Consider the following 20,749-nt stretch of genomic DNA (forward strand, 5'->3'; position numbering starts at 1 on the left):
TCTCTCTCTCTCTCTCTCTCTCTCTCTCTCTCTCTCTCTCTCTCTCTCTCTTTAAAAAAAACAATCATAGTCCCCAAGCCATCTCTATAACTCACTAACTAGCTCTTACTTATACTTCCAAATACTGTGTGGGTGGTCCATGTGTACGTGTGTGTGTGTGTAAAAAGTGAAGGAGAATGTAAAAGAACAGGGATGCGGATGAGGAGAGAGAAGGAAGAGCAAAGAACAATTTTTTTAGCCTTTTGAAAATAGTCATTTTGTACCAGGATAAGATAAAGGAATTCGTTTTTTTTTTTGTTTTTTTTTTTTAAGATACCAAACTTCAATCTGTTCATCATACATTTACTCCTAGATTCCCCTTATAAAAATGTTTTTTTTTTTTTTTTAGAAAATTCTTTTTCAATGATTGTGAGCTAGTTTGCTAGTTTAAGATTCACATAAGATTATCAAATAAGCATCTTTTCATATTTTTCTCCAAAAATGTATCACCTGTGAATTTACCAAATTTATATCAGTCTGGCATCAAAAGCTTTCAATATTATTTAAGTCATATCATTATGATATTCCATATATGATTACTAAAACTATTTTAATAAGTATTAATAATAAAACTAGTAATAATAATAATCTATTATTAAATCTATTAAAGTAATTCAGTGAAAATGAACATGGTTTAGATTCTCTGTGATGATCCATGAAGCTCTCATGCCCTGGCAACGAGTCCCTTGGGATCAGTTTTTGGACAATGAGGATGAGGTAAGACCATAGATGGGGTCTGCTCTCAAAACTTTAGTAATTCCAGGAAATACCTAGATACTATATTGCAGGGATGGGGGAAACCTATTTGTTTTTTCATATGCATCTCTCATAAAATAAACTGCAGGAACATCTTTGGTTATTTGGATTTCTGAGGAACCCATCATATGCTTTATGCCTGCAGTTACTTCTCATTTTAATCTGGAACTGCCTACAGAGTTACCTCCCCTGAGTTACTTCACTGTATGGGAATAATCTCCTCTAAATGAATTCATGGTCATGTGAGTATTTTATGAGATTACCAAAACCAATTTGACTTTGGCCCTGGGCACCTAAAAAAGCAAAAAACAATAATGATGTCATACAAAAAGAAAAGGTGGCTTTGATGTTTCTGAGAAAATTCTTGTGGACATGATTATAAATTAGACCAAAGTGAAGAAAAGACTTTGCCTGATGAGAAGAGATTCAAATTGTCCAAACTGCTCATGTTCTTTGTTACAGTCTGCAAAGTATATCTTCCTCATGTTGCTAGGTTGGGATGCTATTCTTTCAAAATAAACACAGGTACATATTACCAGCAGTGACCTCATTCAAATCACAGTGGAGCTTGCTTTCTAGAAGAGCCCCCTCTACTGTAAGAGCTGAGTATTTGTAACCACTGAACTCCAAAAGAGAAGTCTCCATGGACTTTGACTAACCAACCAGGTTCTAATTAGAAAAGCAGAATGCCACTGAGCAAGCTGAGGACACTTACATTTAATAAGTTCAATTCACAAATAAAAACAAAGATGTGTTTTAGGTAGTTCTGAAACAGGACTAATTACCAAAACTAATACTATAGAGATTCCAACATCACAACAGCTTGTGTTTATAATCTCTCCTCCCACATCCAAATCTTAAAATCCCTGGTCCATTATAATACTTGGGTCATACTGCCTTGGTTATAAAGTAAGACTGTATATTTCCCCATTCCCTAAGCAGTGAGACCCCAGGGTTGGAGCTGATTTGAATGCCAATCAGTCACATGGCCCTCAGGCAGCTGCCATCAACAATCAGACTCAGTGGATTTCTATAGCATTGCATCATTTTAGGGCAATTGCCATGGACCCTGCATGTAAAGCCCTACTTTCTTTTTTTAAAGTTTATTATTATTATTTAACAAGGCATTTTTTTCTGGTCCCCATTCTCCATATACTGTGCTGTTTTTCCCCAGGGATATGTAACATTTCCTTCTGATAAACTATTAGGCATTAATAGGATGTTGCAGTTTTGTACATGGGACTGCTCATCAATCATGCTGCTTTTTGAATCACAGATCCTGTAATATTTCTTCATTACACTTAGGAAGGTTACTTCAAAGCACTGCATCTGGGACAATCCAGAAACCCACTGGACAAGAGGAACCAAGAATTGGGGTTTTGTTATCCAAATATACTCACTATATACTGGGCTTCATCAGACTTTGTAGAGTGAGGATTTAAAATGCCTAATTGGCTGTAACTAAGCAAACTGAGGCCTTTTGATTAATCACGCCAGCCAGCTTTCGGTTTCTGACATCAAAATTTATACCCTCCATGAAAAAAACAAGGCCACGGCTACATCACATTAAACCAACACACAATTAACAACACTTTGTTCTAATTATCTCTGGGCACAATTAATGTTGGCCCCATGGTTCATTTTTCTCCTTTGATAGCTCTTAGAATATTTATGGAGATTAGTCCTGGATGCATTGGCCTTCTCTAAGATCTGGAGTTTTCTTACAAGCTCCCACACAAATCTGAGCCTGGCACAGAAACATACTTATGCAGATTAGTTCTTGACATATTGGATTTTCCTAATATCTGAAGTATTTCTAACAAGCTTCCTCCAGATCTGGCCCCAGGAAGGCAATGTAGCCATAGATCCCCTAACACCTTGGCCTGCCTCACACTGAGAATTTTTTTTTTCTTTCCCTCAGCAGTTGGTCGTAACTGATAAAAGGTCATGTCTTGATTGAACAAGCTTCCAGGAGTTGGAAGGCCAAGAGGGCTGCTGTAAAACAGCAATGTAGATACTAACAAAACCCAAGGTAGGAGGACTCCTCAGCTGCCTGTTATTGGAAAACCTAAACTACAGACGAGTTCAGCTCCCTCACATCAATAGCTGGGGGGTTGAGGGGGATGAGCACCAATCAGAAGCTTTTGGTGATGGGTACAACTTCAATTTAAGGGATGCATATATTTTTTTACATGCCAAAGTAGTTCCTCCCAAAGCTGGTGGTGCATGAGCTTTAAAGGGATAAATATTTTCTCCACGGTTCAGGGCTATTTGCACTACCACTTGGCATGTTTCTTTGGGCATGTTCTTTCATGTTCTGAAGAAGGGCTTATGTACCATGAAGAGCTGCAGCTTGAGGGTACTGTGGAGATTCCACGAGTTGTTAGTTAAGAAAACCTCTAAACAGATTAGAGTTTGATTAGACAACTCCATGATTTTAAAAATAAGCACTCTCAGCTCTAATTATGGAATGGATAGATGGATAGCTCCATGCATGTGAACACGTAGGACAAGTCACATCTTTCAGACTTATCTTTGACTATAGATAACCCCATTGGTCCATATTCATCCTGCTGCCTACTTGAAACTGCTTCAGGAAGTTTTTGTTTGTTTGTTTTAGTTAACTTGTTTGTTTGCTTCTTTTGCAGAGGAAATTTCCTCTACCCTTCCCCTTACCAATTTCCTAGGAAACTAGCATGATACCTTGAAGACTCACAGTTCAAATGTCTCCTTCTTATCTCCTTGCTTTCTCCCAAAAGAATTCAGTTCGCTACTTCTACTTTGGTTTTATACTTAACTTTGGAAATGCATTTTCTGTTCTTTAATTTTAATGAGCATTACTTTTATTATTTTAACTGGTACATTTTTGTTTTCCTTCTAACAGTGTGTTTCAAGGGTACATAAAATGCTCTGTGGATCACAGATGCTGTAATTGCAGCATCTAGCAGGAGCCCAGGCCTACAAATGCCAAAGAAAGGAGAGAAGAAGGGGTGAAAACTGGGTATGGCAAGAGAGGAAAGTAGGAAAAAAGGAAAGAAGACATACTACAGAAAAACGGGAGATAATATCTAAGCAGGAACATATCTTTTGGGATACTATTAAAGGAATTCTTGAATTTAAATAGCTAAAACATAAGAGCTTCACCAAATCATGCAATTGATGGATTGAGATGTTTCAGCCTCTGATGTCCAAGAAGTGACAGATTACCAAAGCCAGGTTTTTTTGTTTTTTTTTTTCTTTTTTTTTTTAATTTTTTATTGTTGGTTGTTCAAAACATTACAAATTTCTTGACATATCATATTCCACACTTTGATTCAAGTGGGTTATGAACTCCCACCTTCACCCCATACACAGATTGCAGAATCACATCAGTTACATATCCATTGATTTACATATTGCCATCCTAGTGTCTGTTGTGCTCCGCTGCCTTTCCCATCCTCCACCCTCCCCCCTCCCCACCTCTCCCCTCCCCTCCCCTCCTCTCTCTCTACCCCCTCCACTGTATAACCCTGAGGGTCTCCTTCCATTACCATGCAATTTCCCTTCTCTCTCCCTTTCCCTCCCACCTCTCATCCCTGTTAAATGTTAATCTTCTTCTCCTGCTCTTCGTCCCTACTCTGTTCTTAGTTACTCTCCTTATATCAAAGAAGACATTTGGCATTTGTTTTTTAGGGATTGGCTAGCTTCACTTAGCATAATCTGCTCTAATGCCATCCATTTCCCTGTAAATTCTATGATTTTGTCATTTTTTAATGCAGAGTAATACTCCATTGTGTATAAATGCCACATTTTTTTTTTTTAATATTTATTTATTTAGTTAGTTATTGGCAGACACAACATCTTTGTTTGTATGTGGTGCTGAGGATCGAACCCGGGCCGCACGCATGCCAGGCGAGCGCGCTACCGCTTGAGCCACATCCCAGCCCCCAATGCCACATTTTTTTTATCCATTCGTCTATTGAAGGGCATCTAGGTTGGTTCCACAGTCTTGCTATTGTGAATTGTGCTGCTATGAACATCGATGTAGCAGTGTCCCTGTAGCATGCTCTTTTTAGGTCTTTAGGGAATAGACCAAGAAGGGGAATAGCTGGGTCAAATGGTGGCTCCATTCCCAGCTTTCCAAGAAATCTCCATACTGCTTTCCAAATTGGCTGCACCAATCTGCAGTCCCACCAGCAATGTACAAGTGTACCCTTTTCCCCACATCCTCGCCAGCACTTGTTGTTGTTTGACTTCCTAATGGCTGCCAAAATGCCTCTCTGACTTCTAGGAGCTATGACGGAACTAATAGGGAAGGGAAATGAGTTTTTCCCTGGTGCTGCTGATTCATTGCCAATTGAGCCATCACATGGAGAAAACTTGCCTGCGAATGACACCAGTTCAGAAGCACACATAGCTGAGTGATGGCAAAGCCTCCATACATGTATTACCCATACTTTCCTTCATTGATCCACTGGAATTTCTAGTTACATCACTGCTTTTCCTTTGCTCATCAGTTTGAGCAGCACTTTTATGACTTGCAATTCTAAGGGTGATTACAAATAGAGTTCCTTGAAACAAGAGCAGAATTGCCTGCACTGGCAAGTTTTTCCAAGAATGTAGATCTTTGAAATGACTTCCACAGCCTATGGACCATTCTTTAGTTTTATCCCATAGTGAGTGACATGGCAGCCCCTTAAAAGGTGTGGGTTGGGTGCTTTTCTCCTAACTTTGCTGCTCCTCATCAGAATCATTTCTGAGATTCTTGATTTTGCAGAGAATTGATTCCTAAATTGGAAATATAACTGACTACTTGTATGACTATTTTAAAAGAATGCTACATTTAAATTATTTTATAAAATGTATGTGTATACAGACTTATACAACATTATAATATAATATAATGTTGTGACCATATTATATAATATCATTACATGATATTGTAATGACATTATAATAGTGAAAAAGTGTCAGTAACCTAAGCAACCAACAGAAGGGGATTAAATAAGTAGTATTCAGCATCTAACCGATAAATTTCTACATAGCCATTACATCATACTTTTGAGGGATATTGAATAACATAGGAAATGATTTCGATACATTACCTGAAAGAGCAAGCTATGAAACTGTGTCTGATGATATTCTATGACTTCTCAATTTGCTTAAGTAAAACAAAAACAAAAGACTGGAAACATGCCAAAATGTCAATAGTTGATCATTTCTAATTGGTGCATAGTTATCCCACAGTATTCAATAGGGATTGATTCTAGGACTATCTGGAAATACCAAAGTCCATGGTGCTCAAGATCCTCATATAAAATGGTAAGGTATTTGTATAGAACCTATGTGTATCCTTCTGCATACTTTAAATCATCTCTAGACTACTTATAATGCCTAAAAAATGTAAATCTATGTAATTTGTTGCTGTAAATTACGTTCAGGGGATAACAAGAAAAAAAGTATGTGCATGTTCAGTCCTGGTGCAATTTGTCTTTTCAGTATTTCAGCCCTCAGTTGGTTAAATCTGTGGATGTAGAATCAGTGGATATGGAGAGCTGAATATAATTTATAATTTATTTCCTATGTTTTTGTAATTGTCCATAATGTGACTATTTACTAGTTTGACAAATCATAAAATTGTATCATAAAGTCATAGGTTGACATAGACTTTGGATTTATGCCACCTCCCACCCCCCAACAACTTGAAGCCCTTTTATCAAGGAGAAATTTTATCTCTAATCCTACCTGAATGTTGTTGCTAGGTGACCCACCATAGCATGCAAATTAATCAGGAGAAAGACATGTGTCAGATACCTTAAGAAGGACTATACCCAAAGAACTTAAAAATTGCAGACTACAGGGACACAGCCACATCAATGTTTATAGCAGGACAATTCACAATAGCTAAACTGTGGAGCCAACCTAGATACTCTTCAGTGGATGAATGGATAAAAAAATGTGGTATATATACACAATGGAATTTTACTCAGCAATAAAAGAGAATAAAATCATGGCATTTGCAGGTTGGCTTTGGAGGAGGATGGTGTTGGAGAAGGATGGTGTTGAAGAAGGATGGCGTTGGAGAAGATAATGCTAAGTGAAGTTAGCCAACCCCCCCCCCAAAAAAATGCTGAATGTTTTCCCTGATATAAGGAGGCTGACTCATAGTGGGGTAGGGAGGGGGAACATGGGACGAATAGATGAATTCTAGATAGGGAAGAGGGGAGGAGGGAAGAGGAGGAGTCAGGGGATTAGCAATGATGGTGGAATGTGATGGACATCATTATCCAAAGTACACGTATGAAGACATGAATTGGTTGTCAACCTACTTTATGTACAAACAGAGATATGAAAAATTGTGGTATATATGTGTAATAAGAATTTTAATGCAAAAAACAAAGTACATGTATAAAGACATGAATTGGCATGAACATACTTTATATACAAAGATGAAAAATTGTGCTCTATATGTGTAATAAGAATTGTAATGCATTCTGCTATTGTGTATTTAAAAAAAATAAAATCAATTTAAAAAAAAGAAGGGATGTCTGGAGTTACCTGTCAGCAAACTGTCATAGAACCTAAAGTTTAGAAGCAAACAGTCATGGGTTTCTATTGAGACTACCACTGGCAGGCTGATTTATAACTTTGTAATTGCTTTTTACATTGTCATAGGAAAACAGAAGATAAAAGTAAGAAGAAGAACAAGTTAAGAACTTAAAGCCAATCAAGAATGCTAGAAAATTTGATTTTTCTTCTCACTAGCAAAAAGCCAAAGCTATACCTGGGTATGTCCATGTCATGGCCACGTCTAGGAGCCATCAAATGCAGATAAGAAGCCATTTCTAAGAATTTCTGATTACCAGTTTACCTAGGCTTAATAGTTCCCTGGCATTGCACACATGTGGGAAGGGCTTCTGAATCTAAGTTTAAACATTTAGGGAGGGTCCTACTGAAGCACACAGGGACAGAGAAAAGTATATTAAAATGGTATTAAGACCCAGGAAAGCTTGTTGGGTTTGGTACTGAAATGGACCTAAGTTGTTTCAATAGCTTTAAACATCACTCTAAAAGCCTGCAATTGTTTGACTACGGTTTGTCCCCCAGAGGTTCATGTGCTGGAAACCTGGTCAGCACTCTAATGATTCTGAGGTGGTAGAACTTTTAATAGGTGATGTCTAGGGGAAAGTAATTAGGTCATGGGGCTCCATTCTTATATACTGATTAATGCTGGTTTCCTAGGAGCCTGACCCCTCTCTGGTCTCTTGCTTCCTGTCTTGGTGTGATCCTTCCTGCCCTTGGCTAATTTCCTTTCTGCTTCTCCACCATGTTGTGACATAGCCAGGAGGACCCTCACCAGAATGCTGGTATTATGATGTTTGAATCTACCAGCTCTTAGATTTCTGAGCTAAATAAGCTTCTTTGTTTTAAAAAGTGACTCATCGACAGGTATCATGGTATAGCAACATAATGTGGACTAAAACAAAGCTGTATTGGTGCTTCTCACTCCTGGCTATACATTTGAATCACTGCCAGGGCTTTAACAGAACATGCATTTTTAGTTTCCATCATTGGCTTAGAAAGCTGGAATTCCCTCAGTTGTATTTTAGGTGTCTGAATTTTTAAAACCTCTATTTCTGGCCTGGTTATATCCCTCTTGCCTGCTTGCAGATCTCATACCTACACTTATAGTTCTTTCTTTGTGTCATCCCTCTGCCCTTTCCACTGAACCACCCCCATCATGAGCATGCCAATATGTCTAATATCAGTTGTCTAAAGAGCTCATCTTGTACCCTGTCTCTGTCAGGTTTGGCTCTCCACATACACCCCACTTCAGAGGAAAACCTCTCAAGAGAACCATTCATACCTGCTGTCTTTACATCTTTTTCTTCCTACACCTCTAATGAAAACTACAATTATGAAGATCACGAATTTTTATTAAGACCCAAAGCTAACAATGAAATCTGTGCTTCATCTCCCTTATTCTCTTAAGGTTGTCCTTGAAACCCTTTCTTTTTAGGCTTTCCCGACAGCTCACTTTCTCTTTTCCTCCTCCCTCACCAGCTACTCTTTCCCAGGCTCATTTTCAGACTCTTCTTTAGTTCTGTGAGACATTAATGGTGTACCCCAGGACTCTCCCCTCTACTCTCTTATTGTCCACAGCTCCACTTACTTCTTATATGACCTTATTTGGTCCCACAACATGGAATTTCATCTATATTCTGATGACTGTCAAATTCGTATCTCTAGCCCTGACCTCCACCTTGTATATCCATCAGGCTATCGAGTACCATCATCTAAATGTTTAATAGGCATCTCATGGACAAAATAAATTCATGATTATACATGCACTTCCCTAAGTCACCTGTCCTTCAAGACTTGACTCTCAGGAGTTTGGCACAACTTCATTCTTAGTTGCAAAGGCCCCAAACTAGAAGTCACTTTTGATTTTTCACTTTCCCTTATATTCTACATTCAATCTATCAGTAATTCCTATAGGTTTTCCTTCTAAAATATAATCTTATTTGACCATTTATTGCCAACTTAGCATGGTGGAGCCATATAATCGCATATTATATTCTTATTCTCTCACATACTATGTCACCTTGGGGAGATAGCCAACCTTTCTGGGGCTCAATTCCTTCATTCGTAAAATGAGGATGATAAAATGAGGATGATAGTAACCATAACTACTTCACTTTACTGGGTTGTTATTAAGATTGAAACAATACATATAAAATGACAATCTAGTAATTAGAAAAGTGCTTCAGACATAGCAAGCCCTATATAAGAATTTGCAAACATGGTCATTATTATTCTCCACTAATCTTTTTGTCCAATGATATTATGAACATATTATTAGTATTATTCTCCATGGATCCTAGGTACCCACTCTGACCCAGTGAAATAAAAACTTCCATTTGGAATCTTAAAAAATGAATCCCCTCCTGCCTGGTCTCTAATTCTACCCCTGTCCCACAATTGCCCTACAAAACAGCATGGACATTAAAAAAACAAACAAACAAACAAACAAAAAACAAGCCACAACATGTAACTTCCTGGGTCAAACATCTCTAATGGCTTCTCTTTGAACTCATAATTATTTCCAGTTGCTTTTATGTGGCCATGGCCTATGGTTTTTCACAGGGTCTGGCCCTCATCTACCCCTCTAAACTCACATCTTTCCCATGTTCTGATCCTGAATCTGATATCGCAGGACACAGTTCTTATTTCTGTTCCTCTAACTTGCCAGGCTTGCTAACATCTTGGAGTCGGGATTCCACACCAGCCGCTGCGTCTTTCTAGAATGGTGGTCTTCCAGTCTTCATATAGCTCTGGGCCTGATGTCAAAAGGCTTCTTAGGTAGGCACATGCCACTCTCACTCCCATCTTGTACTCCTTCTGCCACTATATCACCTATTTTTTTTTTTCATTTAGAAGCATTTATCTTTTTATCAATTCATGGTTTTTAAAAAAATTATGTGCTTCCTGTCTCTAGGATGGGGATCTAACACAGTGCCTAGAACAGTGTTTGGCCCACAGATGGTATTTTGTGTACCCATAGAAGGTATATATCTACTGATTATGAATTCTGTATATAATCGTGAAGTGCACTGAGGTTCAATTATTTTGAATTACCTTAACTTAAATAGGAATTGCTGATTAAAAAAAATGCTTATGCTTAGCACTTTAATTGTCATCCTTTCATTGAAAGGAATACTTGAGAATAAAAAGCTATTACTTACCTTAATATATTTATTATCATATTTTACTGCAAAAAAACAAATCATTCCTATAAGAGGGTGAGTTCTTCTGACCTTGATGCTATTGCACTTACTGGGAAGCTCAGAAATCTCAGGTGACCTCAGGCTGTTCTTCCCCTAGCTGGCACTTGGAAATCAGAGATGCTACAGGAGTTGTAAAAGGAGTTGCAAAAGGAAGGTCCAGCTTGATTTGGGGTCAGCTCTAAATTCAGTGTCTGAGTGGGGAGGAAGGACTGTTGGGGCTTTCAGGAGGAAGCTCTGGAGACAAGCAAATCATGTATTGCCAGGAACATTCCAGGAGCAAATGCAGGCTCTGAGGTGAATGCCCAGGAGGAATGCCCGGGGAAGTCTCCAAATTCAGCCTGTGGATCCTGGAGGGCATGTCTGGAAAGATCTCTCATCAATGTAATAGAGTGAAGTGTGAGAGAGGAGCAGTCCTTTTCAGAAGAGAACAGCAATGCCGTTGAAAATGGTGAGCCCTTTCCTAAGCCAAGTAAGCAGTCCCTGTAATGGTAGCCACGAAAACCTGAACTTTCATGAAACATGTCTGGGCATGGAGAAGGTAAAGGGAAGGAGCCAGTGGACTCTAGATCACCAACATGGCTGTACGGCATATTAAAAAAATCAACAAATGGTTTCTCTACCAGACATCAGGAACCTAAACAAAAATCAGAAGCAGTGTCTGAACTAAGACGTAAAACAGTCCACTCTTCCTCCCCAGGACAAATAAATATGGCCAAAAGTGAGACACTCAGCAGAGAAATAAAGTGTGTGTGTGTGTGTGTGTGTGTGTGTGTGTTATTTTGGCTACAGGACCTAGCGTTCTCTTTAGGAAGGTAAACACCTGATTTGCTAAAATACCTTGATGAGCCTGGGCATGGCATGGAATAGACTCATGAGGTGAAGTGCCTAGATCTAGAAATCTGCATAGCAGACAAGGGGGAAGTTGGCTGTGGAACAGGGAAGCCTGTGGGAAAGCTCTAGCCAAGTCCTACATCCTGGGGCTGGGAATTGAAAAGAAAGGGGCTGCAGAGGAAGGTACTGTAGCCAAAGGACCGAGTAGAAGTGGAGCTACCTAAAGATGTGCTGCCATAGCCCCATCTCCTCTCTGAGGCTGGATTTTGGAAAACTCTAGCAAAGGCTGTATTGTTTCACAGGATGTTGGTGCTGACACAGAAGATGAGAGATTATGATCAAAAGTGAATAGGAAATGATGACAAGAGGGAGAAATCCTGAGGTGGAGGTAAGAGGTACCTGGAAAATATTTACTTAATTCTCAAAGTCAGGAGATTTTTCAAATACAACTTACAATTTAAGTGTTTCAAAATTGTTTTTAATATTTTGATATTACTGTCATATTAATCAAGAGCACAATATTAGACGTAGACTCTGTAACTCCTTTTCCACACTTTCTTGGGACCTGTTTGGGGAGCAGGAATAAAAGAAGACTGCTTTCCATCACCCTGAAAATCATTCTTTGCTGCTTCCTACAATATCAGCAGCTCAGAGATTAAGATATATGCATGTTTTTTTCAAAGATATACCAGTACAAAATATCCCTTGTTTTTCTAAAATCTCGCTGTACAATATCAAATCTTGCCAAAGCGATTTTGATGCATTACGGTTAATTTCCCTGCAATCTTTCAGAGGAGCATTTTGTGGAAGTGCACGAATCCTCATGGGGGTCTGTGACCAGTTCTAATCACAGTCTGTCAAAATGAGTTCTCTATTTTCTCACAACAAATTTTAACCTATGCAGAGGATCCTACACACTGAGCATATGTAGCAAATTCTTTAAAAATCTAATTAAGTAGCATATGAAATTCATATGAAAATTGGATCACATACAATAAAAAGATTTTATGTAATAAAAATGATAGGATTGTCAAGTATAATGTAGGGAGACACAGGGGCAAAAACAGAGTTAACTTAATATTAAACAAAGAATTTTAGGAAACAAGTAATGATAGTTGGATTAAAGAAAATTAATTTAGGAAATAAAATAGTTTGTAAACTAAAATCATGGGTCCAAATGGCACTTAAATATATCATGTATTGCATCCAACTAATGGTGGATGAAAGAGTTGTTGCTGAAAGTGTAAAGCTCTCTGAGGAAGGAAAAAATATGGCTTCTTTTTCACTCTGAACTTTATGGAACATTTGCTGCCAAAGACATTTTTTAAATACCTCTTAGCTTGATTAGACCAAATGTCCTTCACAAAGTTGTCTCCGACAATAAGATGAATTGAGAACAATGTTCACTGTAATCATAAATAAAAACTAAACAATTTAAGTACATGTCATATCAACTCACTCCTGTTGTTGAATCTAGTTAATTCAGACTGAAGATAGTTGTAAGTTTTCTCACAACTCCCAAACAGAAACTTCAGTTCCCCTCAAGAAGGCCTGCCTATCTTTAACACTACCTTTAAAAATGACAAAAGCATGAGACCCCCTTGGGAGACAGGTGATTCCTGGTCCTTCACACCTGGGAGCTCTTGGAGTTTCCCTCAGTTAGATTCCCTTTTGCTCTGTGTCTAATATCAGTTGCTCACCTATCTGTTTCACTCATGCTGGTGTGCAATAGCTGATTTTTTTTTTCATTCATAGTTTTTGTATTGATCATTGAACTCAGAGAAATAGGGGAAAATGACTTAGGAAGAGGTAGCAGCCTTGAATTAGATGGACAGAAGAGACCAAGCTAAGAAAATCATTGTATAAATAACTTATTTAATCCCTGTTACTTTTCTGTAAATTGAGTTGCTATTATTATCCTCATTTCTGCAATTGAGGAAACACAGAGAGAATATGTGAATTTGAAGGTTTTAAAAGCAAAAAAGTATAGAACAAGTATTCAAACAAAACCCTGAGCATCTTGCTTCAAAGTCCATTATCTTTTTTTTAAGAGAGAGAGAGAATTTTTTAATATTTATTTATTTATTTTTTAGTTTTTGGTGGATACAACATCTTTATTTTATTTTTATGTGGTACTGAGGATCGAACCCAGTGTCCCATGCATGCCAGGTGAGCGTGCTACTGCTTGAGCCACATCCCTAGCCCCAAAAGTCCATTATCTTAACCATTGTGCTGAACATGTGCTAAGAATAAAAAGGACATGCTCACTAGTGACCATATGGTGGGTTAGAGGCCAGGTTATAGAAACAAGTTATAGAAACAAGATCTCTTTTCCATTTCTGTTTATTCATACCATGAAAGTTTGCAGGATTCTGTAGAGCTTATAGTAGGACTGATTTTAGATGATGATGGGTGAAAACCCCTTATAAATATATGAAAAAGAGGGAAGTAAACTCTTAAGAAAGAAGGCAGCTTTATTGAATTTTTTAGTACATATAATCTCAATCAAAAACTTGCAGCTGGAGTGTTCTTTGATACTGCTTTGAAAATTCAGGAATTAACACTTGATATGATGTCAAATGCCACTAAGTAATAACCCTGTGTTTTTCAAACAGTATTTTGGTGGACTATAGTGCTCCAAAAATCTCCTTAAAAATCCTTTATCCTGGCTTCAACTCTACTTTTTATATGCTGCACAAACAAATTGAACTTTTATGCATGGTTTTATTTGAAAAAATGCTTTTACTTTTTTTAAATTTATATGTGATCTTTATATATACATTGTATATATAATACATGTACAAATGTATGCATATATATGTATATATGTATATGTATGTGTATGTATGTATATATATATATATATATATATATATATATATATACATACATACATATATTTACACACACAACCTTTTTACAGTCTCTTTACACACTCTAAAGTATTTTGCTTGTTCATTCACTCATTCATTCATTTCATCCGGTATAAGGAAAACGATGTGACGCTTCACTCAGCCTCCTGTATCAAAGAGCTTGTAATTTTAGGAATTGATCCAGTTTGAGGTCTGAAATGATTTCAAAATGAATTATTGTCCTACATCCTCTTTCTAAGGCAATAAAGTCACAGCCACTGTGTCAAGACCCTTTCAATGCTGCAAATCTTAATTTTTTGTTCATCATTGACAAAAGAATCTCAGTGGTAGACACTCAGTTATATCAGTCTGGGAGAACTGAGAGAGGAAGATTTATACTCAGTTAAAATCAGTGCCAATAAAAGCCAGAACACTGTTATTCTTCTTTAAACATGTAGGAATGGTTCCATTTCTTACCTCTAAAGCTTTCAATCTTTCCAACAGCAATTTTGTCTTTTCTCTGCCCTCATCTGTACTGCTGTTTTCACTCCGTGAATCCCCATCTACCACCATGTGAAGATCATCCAAAGCTTCCTTGTGTTTTCTCTCTTCCTCCGATGGCTTTTCCTGCAGCAAGAAAGAATGATTGTTTTCAATAATCTCCACTTGGAAAATAAGGAGTGGAAAATAAAGCTGAAAAGTTTGGAATCTCTATTGCTTTTGCATTCTTTCTGGGGTTGGGGTAGAGAAGATGTGGCTAAACAAACTCTTGAGTGGTGCTTATAAACACAGCGGATGTTTTTACTAACTCAGGCAGGACAAAACCATTGGGTCATCACCTCTGGAGGCAAAAGTCTCTGCCCAGTTGGAGAAGTGACAGAGCCAGTAAAGCCCGAGGTGGTATCATGCAGTTAATCCATTTTTATCTGCACAATGGAATTCAGCTGTTCTTTAAACCAGGAAAAATACATCAACCTTGATGCCTCCAGATGTGAAAAGTTTAGCTTCTTAAAAATAGGATATTTAAAGTCTCTGGACATGCAGCCATCTAATTAAAGGAAAAGCAAACTATCATAAAATATTTAAACCGTGAGTTCAGGATTCTAAGCTAAAACCCATTAGTCCCTTCAGCTTACTAATGGCCTAGCTTTGAAGGACCCCTTAGCCCCTTCTCTAACACTTTGGGAATTATAGTGTAGCCTTGGGGAAGACATAAAATGTTGTTATCTGGTCTTGCTTCCCTGTGGGAAACTCCTCACCCAACCTTGTCTCTGGCAGCTTTTTCAAAGTTGAGAAGTGTTAATTTGAGACTCCTGTGTGGCTCTGGTTTTTGAGGAAAAAAGAAATGTCAAGAGAATATCATAGGAACAAAATCTGATCCACTCTGTGATACATCAAGGCCCTTGTTCCACACAATCAAGTGAAATCATTTCATCACATTATTTACTTCTAAACTCACTCTGCAGAAATCTTTGCTATGATATAGCTGGTTGCCAACCATCTGGGGTGCAGTGGATTACCAATGGTGAGAGACTTCTTTATATTTAGTACTAAGCTAAGATCATTTGTAATACATAAGTAAAAAAAAAAAAAAGATATGATTCTTACCAGTAAGATCTGCATACTATCTCCTCAGAAAGAAACAGCTACTGGTGGGGATGTGGGTAAGAAATGGCTGTTCAAACTGTGTTCACCAAGGTGCTTTGAAGGTTCGACAAATATTTTCAATTATTTTTGAAAATATATTACGAAGTTTGTAAAAAAAAAGTCTCAACATACATGTACATGTGCATATGTACATGTGTATAAATGTGTGTGTGCATGTGGATATATACATGTGTATACACACATACACATATGAAACAGTGCAGATCACAAAGCCAGTAAGTTGATCCATGTGTATGTGTTTTGGGTAGGTTTGATAATATAATTTTTCCTGTTATATCTGCATGTAAGTATATACACAGTTAAGGGGGGAAAAGTCTTTTATAAAGTCTGGCCTGTATCTCTGACCACATACATACAACATGCAAGTGTGTTCACTTTCACAGCATGTGTGAATCAGCTCAGGTAAGTGCCAGAAAGGTTTAAGGTGTGCACACATTGAAGGGAAAGCGGGGAATGAAAAGACGGAGACCAGGCAGAGATACATACCAGCGTTTATTTGTCAGAGCTGACAAATAAAGGCCATCTCTCTATAGGAGAGGGAGGCAAAACAGGCTTGGGTTTCTGGGATTTTTAGGGGGAAGCTCAGGAATCAGAGCCCAGCGGGTCCTAATGCAGGGTTGGGTTGGTATGAGGGTGAGCCTTTCTCAGAAACACCCTTGGGCAGGAAAGCAAAACTTTTTCCTCAAAATGGAGGCTCTTAAGATGGCCATCCAGATGCTAAGCAAGGGCCTTAGACCCATGTGTCAGGAAATAAATCTAGGTTATGGTAGTATTCTTATAGCTTTGATTATTTAAGATTTGGCTACTAGTCAGAATTTCATTTCCATGATAAAGAAGACAAAGCTTGTGCATATTATTAACAACTCAACTTTGAAAAAAAGAGGTTCTTTTACTTCTAAGATTGGGAGTCACTTATCTGCTCACTAACGTGGGACTATAAATAAAACTTTAAAAAATACTTTTATCTACTCAATGTGTACTATGGTTTTTTATTATTCTCTCAGCAAACTCAACTCAATTTTATATGCACACGCCCATAATACCCTGTAATAACTAGGACTCTGAACCTAATGAAAACAAAGAAAAACACTGGTTTGGTAAAAGGAAACCCAATAGACTTTGGAATCTCACAGCCCAGATTTCAGATCTACTATTTAGCAGCTTGGCAAATGATCTTGGGTAAACTACTTAATTTCAATAAGAATTTATTTCCTTGTCTCCTAAATAAGACTAATGTCAATGTACATATACATATATAGTCAATTCTCATTATTACTGTAGTTAAATTCCACGAATTGCCACGAACACTGAATTAGCAAATATTGCTCCCAGGGGAAACATAGCGTTTGGTTCCTACGGGCCTCTGGTCAAAACATTTCTACCAGCCAAGCAACACATAACCTCACTGCCTGTGTATTCTGGTTCAAGACAGCTTATTTGATATTGTTGTCTCCTTATCACCGAAACAGCCAACAGGACAATGATTTACACCTGAATACCTTATACCTGTTTCCACTTCACAGCCTTCTTGTGCTTAGGAGCACTTGGCAGCATTCACCACTATGCTTGGGGGCATTTTTTGGGGAGGTGGGGGGTAACCAGGGATTGAATTTGGGGGCAATTGACCACTGAGCCACATCCCCAGCCCTATTTTGTATTTGATTTAGAGACAGGGTCTCACTGAGTTGCTTAGCACCTCGCTCTTGCTGAGGCTGGCTTTGAACTCGTGATCCTCCTGCCTCAGCCTTCCTAGCCATTGGATTATAGGCATGTGCCACCATGCCTGAAAGCTTAGGGGCAATTTTAAACAGCAACATCACCAACAAAAAGCTTATAATGCAAAAAACATGGTGCTAAGTATACTGCAAACAGCACACTTTCTTATTGTATGAGAACTGAAGCAAGAAGGCAGAGGGTAGCATGTTCCACTCCAGCAGGGAAGCACCTGTCTACATGGCTGTGAACTACCATGAAAGCTCCACAAATATTAATTTTGGGGTTGCAAATAAATTTTAGTGAATAGATAAATTTGCTACCATAGGACCAACACAAAATGAGGATCTACTACATGTAACAAACACACATTTAACATCACTAGGCACAACTTACATGTTCTCTGAAACTTGAAGATATAATTCAAGTTAGTATAAATCCTATAAGAGTATTCAGAATCCCTAAAATACAAGGGTCATTGTACATCATTTTAAGAAGGGATGATCAATGAGGGCTGTGAGATCTGGTTTCATGGAAATGAAATGTGAGTTATACTTTAACAGAGATAAAATCTGAGTAGTTAGGCATAAGGTGGGAGTTTGGCCAATGAGAAAACTGAAAAGGTAACACCTGGTCAGGAGTGTTTTCCTCATTGATTCAGGAGGCAACCATTTTGATTATAGCGGAGAAAAGATTTTGAAAGAGTAGAATTGGAGAGTAAGGGACGATGAGGATTCCTGGAAATGAGACAGGAGATTTAGATGTCATTCATTAATTTATTTATTCATCTGACAAAGATTTACGGAGCACTGATTATTGGTCATTTGGTGATCTAGGTGTGAGAGATATGAAAGACAAAACAAAGTCCCTCCATTCCAGGAAAGTATACTCTAATGTTCGGAAACATGACAAACTCCAAACCATATATAAGTAACATAACTGTGACTAGTGATAAATGCTATGAAAAAAATAAAAGAGAATACTGTCTTGGGCAGTGGGAGGGTTATGGACAATGCTAGGTTTGGTGACATCAGATTAAGACTCTTTGAGCATGAGGCCTTTGGAGCTGAATGAGAACCACAGGAAGAGAGGGAAGCATTCCAACCATAGGAGCAGCAAAGCAAGTGCCCCAGGGAGGGCTGGGCTCACCTTGCTGGCAAGGGGAGGGTCTGTGTTGGGCAGCAGAATGATTACAAGAGGAGGATGCACAGTAATTAAGACTGGAAAGACTCCTGGGCCATGGAGGATCTTACAAAGCACGGAAAGGAGTTTGGATTTTATTTTCAGTGCAGAAAAGAAGAACTGGAGACTAAGCAGGGGAGAGGTAGGCTCTGATTGACACTTTAGAAATACCATCCTAACTGCTGCAATGGAGAATGACTGTGGAGGGACCCCCTGGGAGACCTTTATGTAGGAAGGAATAAAACCGAGGAATATTTGAAAGGTTTTGGTTCTGGATTAATTGAAAACAGTTCACATGGTAGATCTGAATCTGCCACGGATGATCAATATGCAGCTTTTACATTTCTGGACTTCGCTGGGCAAATCATTTGAACTTTTTAGGTCTCAGTTTCCCCCATTGTAAAGTGTCAGTGTGGACTAAATCTCCCTTTATTGTTAAGATTCTAAGCATTCACCCACTCAAGACAATTTTCAAAAAGGAAATATTCTCAGTACGCTCAATGGTAACAGAAATGACAAGAGAACAAAAAGAGGACCTCTATGTTTTGAAATAAGAAGGTGGTTAGGGGGGCCTTGAGAGATGTTTGACTGAAGGGTGACAATGGTATCCAAATTATTCATGATTAAGCAAAAAGTGAAAAGGGAGAAGAAAATTGTGGCAATTTTCTCGAAGGCTTATTTGAAAGTTTGGCAGGGAAGAGAAGATAATATAAAGAACTGTAGCTGAAGGGTATTTTAGAGGCAAACAGGAACCTTCTATAAGAGAGAGAAATGGAGCCATGAGAAGAAATAAACAGAATGGTGAGCACCAGAGATGGCAGCAAAGGCAGGATCATAGGATGAGATCTCCAAAGCCATGACAGCAGACAAGGAAGGAAAACTGGCAGAAGAATCAGGTTTTAAAAATGCAGTTCCTGCCAAATATCCCATACAACTCAACATCTCCATTATCATTTCTAAATTATTAGGTAGCATCCCGCATGGGTCTAGAGAAAATAAGGACTTGCCTGCAAGCAGTTTATTTGAGAAATGCGGTAAATGCTAGTAGAGAAGTAAAGAAGAGATTCACTAAAGGTAAGAGAGCATGTTACTAAGTGACTGAAGCCAAAACCCATGGGAAATTAAAGAAGGTGCAAACCACAGATCTCAGAATTATCCCATCCCAGGCAGGAGGAAGGTGGGTGCTTGTGCACTATCCTCTTGAAATCCAGTGATTGAGGCCAGCTCTTAGGATGCTCACTGCCAGCATTCTAGGCTGCTGTAGGCAGAAAGCTTTGTATATCTCTAACACAATCATGCCTTCTGACAAATACTGGGAGCTGGAAGCCAAGGGAGCAATCAGAATGGTTGCAGGAATGGCATAGGAACTGTGCATGAGATTAAAGACAGAGAGGAGGCTTCAGGCCTGCTCTGGTATGTCACCACCCAGGGCAGAAAGCCGTATCCTATCCACGTGCTACTTCAGACCTCAAAGTCTATTTCCTCTTCATAAGTTCTTTCTCTACTTGTCTCCTTAATTATTTACCAATGAGAGGATTAGAGTGTAATGTGAGAATGAGCAAGAGTGTCAAAAAAGAAAACTATAGATTGGAAGTAGAAGAAGAAAAGTGAAAAACAAGTATCAGGAAAGAGGTAAGAGAGAAAGATCTGAGAGAATCATGGCTATGCCCGAGTGGCAGACCACAACCTGCCAGTTTCAGGTAGCTGTTGAATTAATTTTCCATTCATAAAGCATGACAAGATTTGTAAAAATCAAGAGTCTTGTTTTATCTAAGTGTAAACTGCCTAAGCCAATCAGAGACAATATCAGGATTTTAAATTTCTTTGCCAATTTAATACCTGAGAGATACCTGGTGTGTGTGTGTGTGTGTGTGTGTGTGTGTGTGTGTGGAGAGAGAGAGAGAGAGAGAGAGAGAGAGAGAGAGAGAGAGAGAGAGAGAG

General features: G+C 38.4%; 1 protein-coding gene across 14 annotated transcripts in view; it reads right to left on the reverse strand.

Annotated features, from left to right (window-relative positions):
- The window catches only part of Nckap5 (NCK associated protein 5), a 953,350-nt gene that overhangs the window by 268,276 nt on the left and 664,325 nt on the right, over window positions 1-20,749 (reverse strand). For all 14 annotated transcript variants that reach the window (XM_048810448.1, XM_048810447.1, XM_048810455.1 and 11 more), the window contains one exon: window positions 14,723-14,872. In XM_048810448.1, coding sequence (XP_048666405.1) covers window positions 14,723-14,872 — 150 coding nt within the window. The remainder of the gene's footprint in view (window positions 1-14,722; window positions 14,873-20,749) is intronic.

Source organism: Marmota marmota, unplaced genomic scaffold (assembly GCF_001458135.2).
Source record: "Marmota marmota marmota unplaced genomic scaffold, marMar, whole genome shotgun sequence".
Lineage (NCBI taxonomy): Eukaryota > Metazoa > Chordata > Mammalia > Rodentia > Sciuridae > Marmota > Marmota marmota.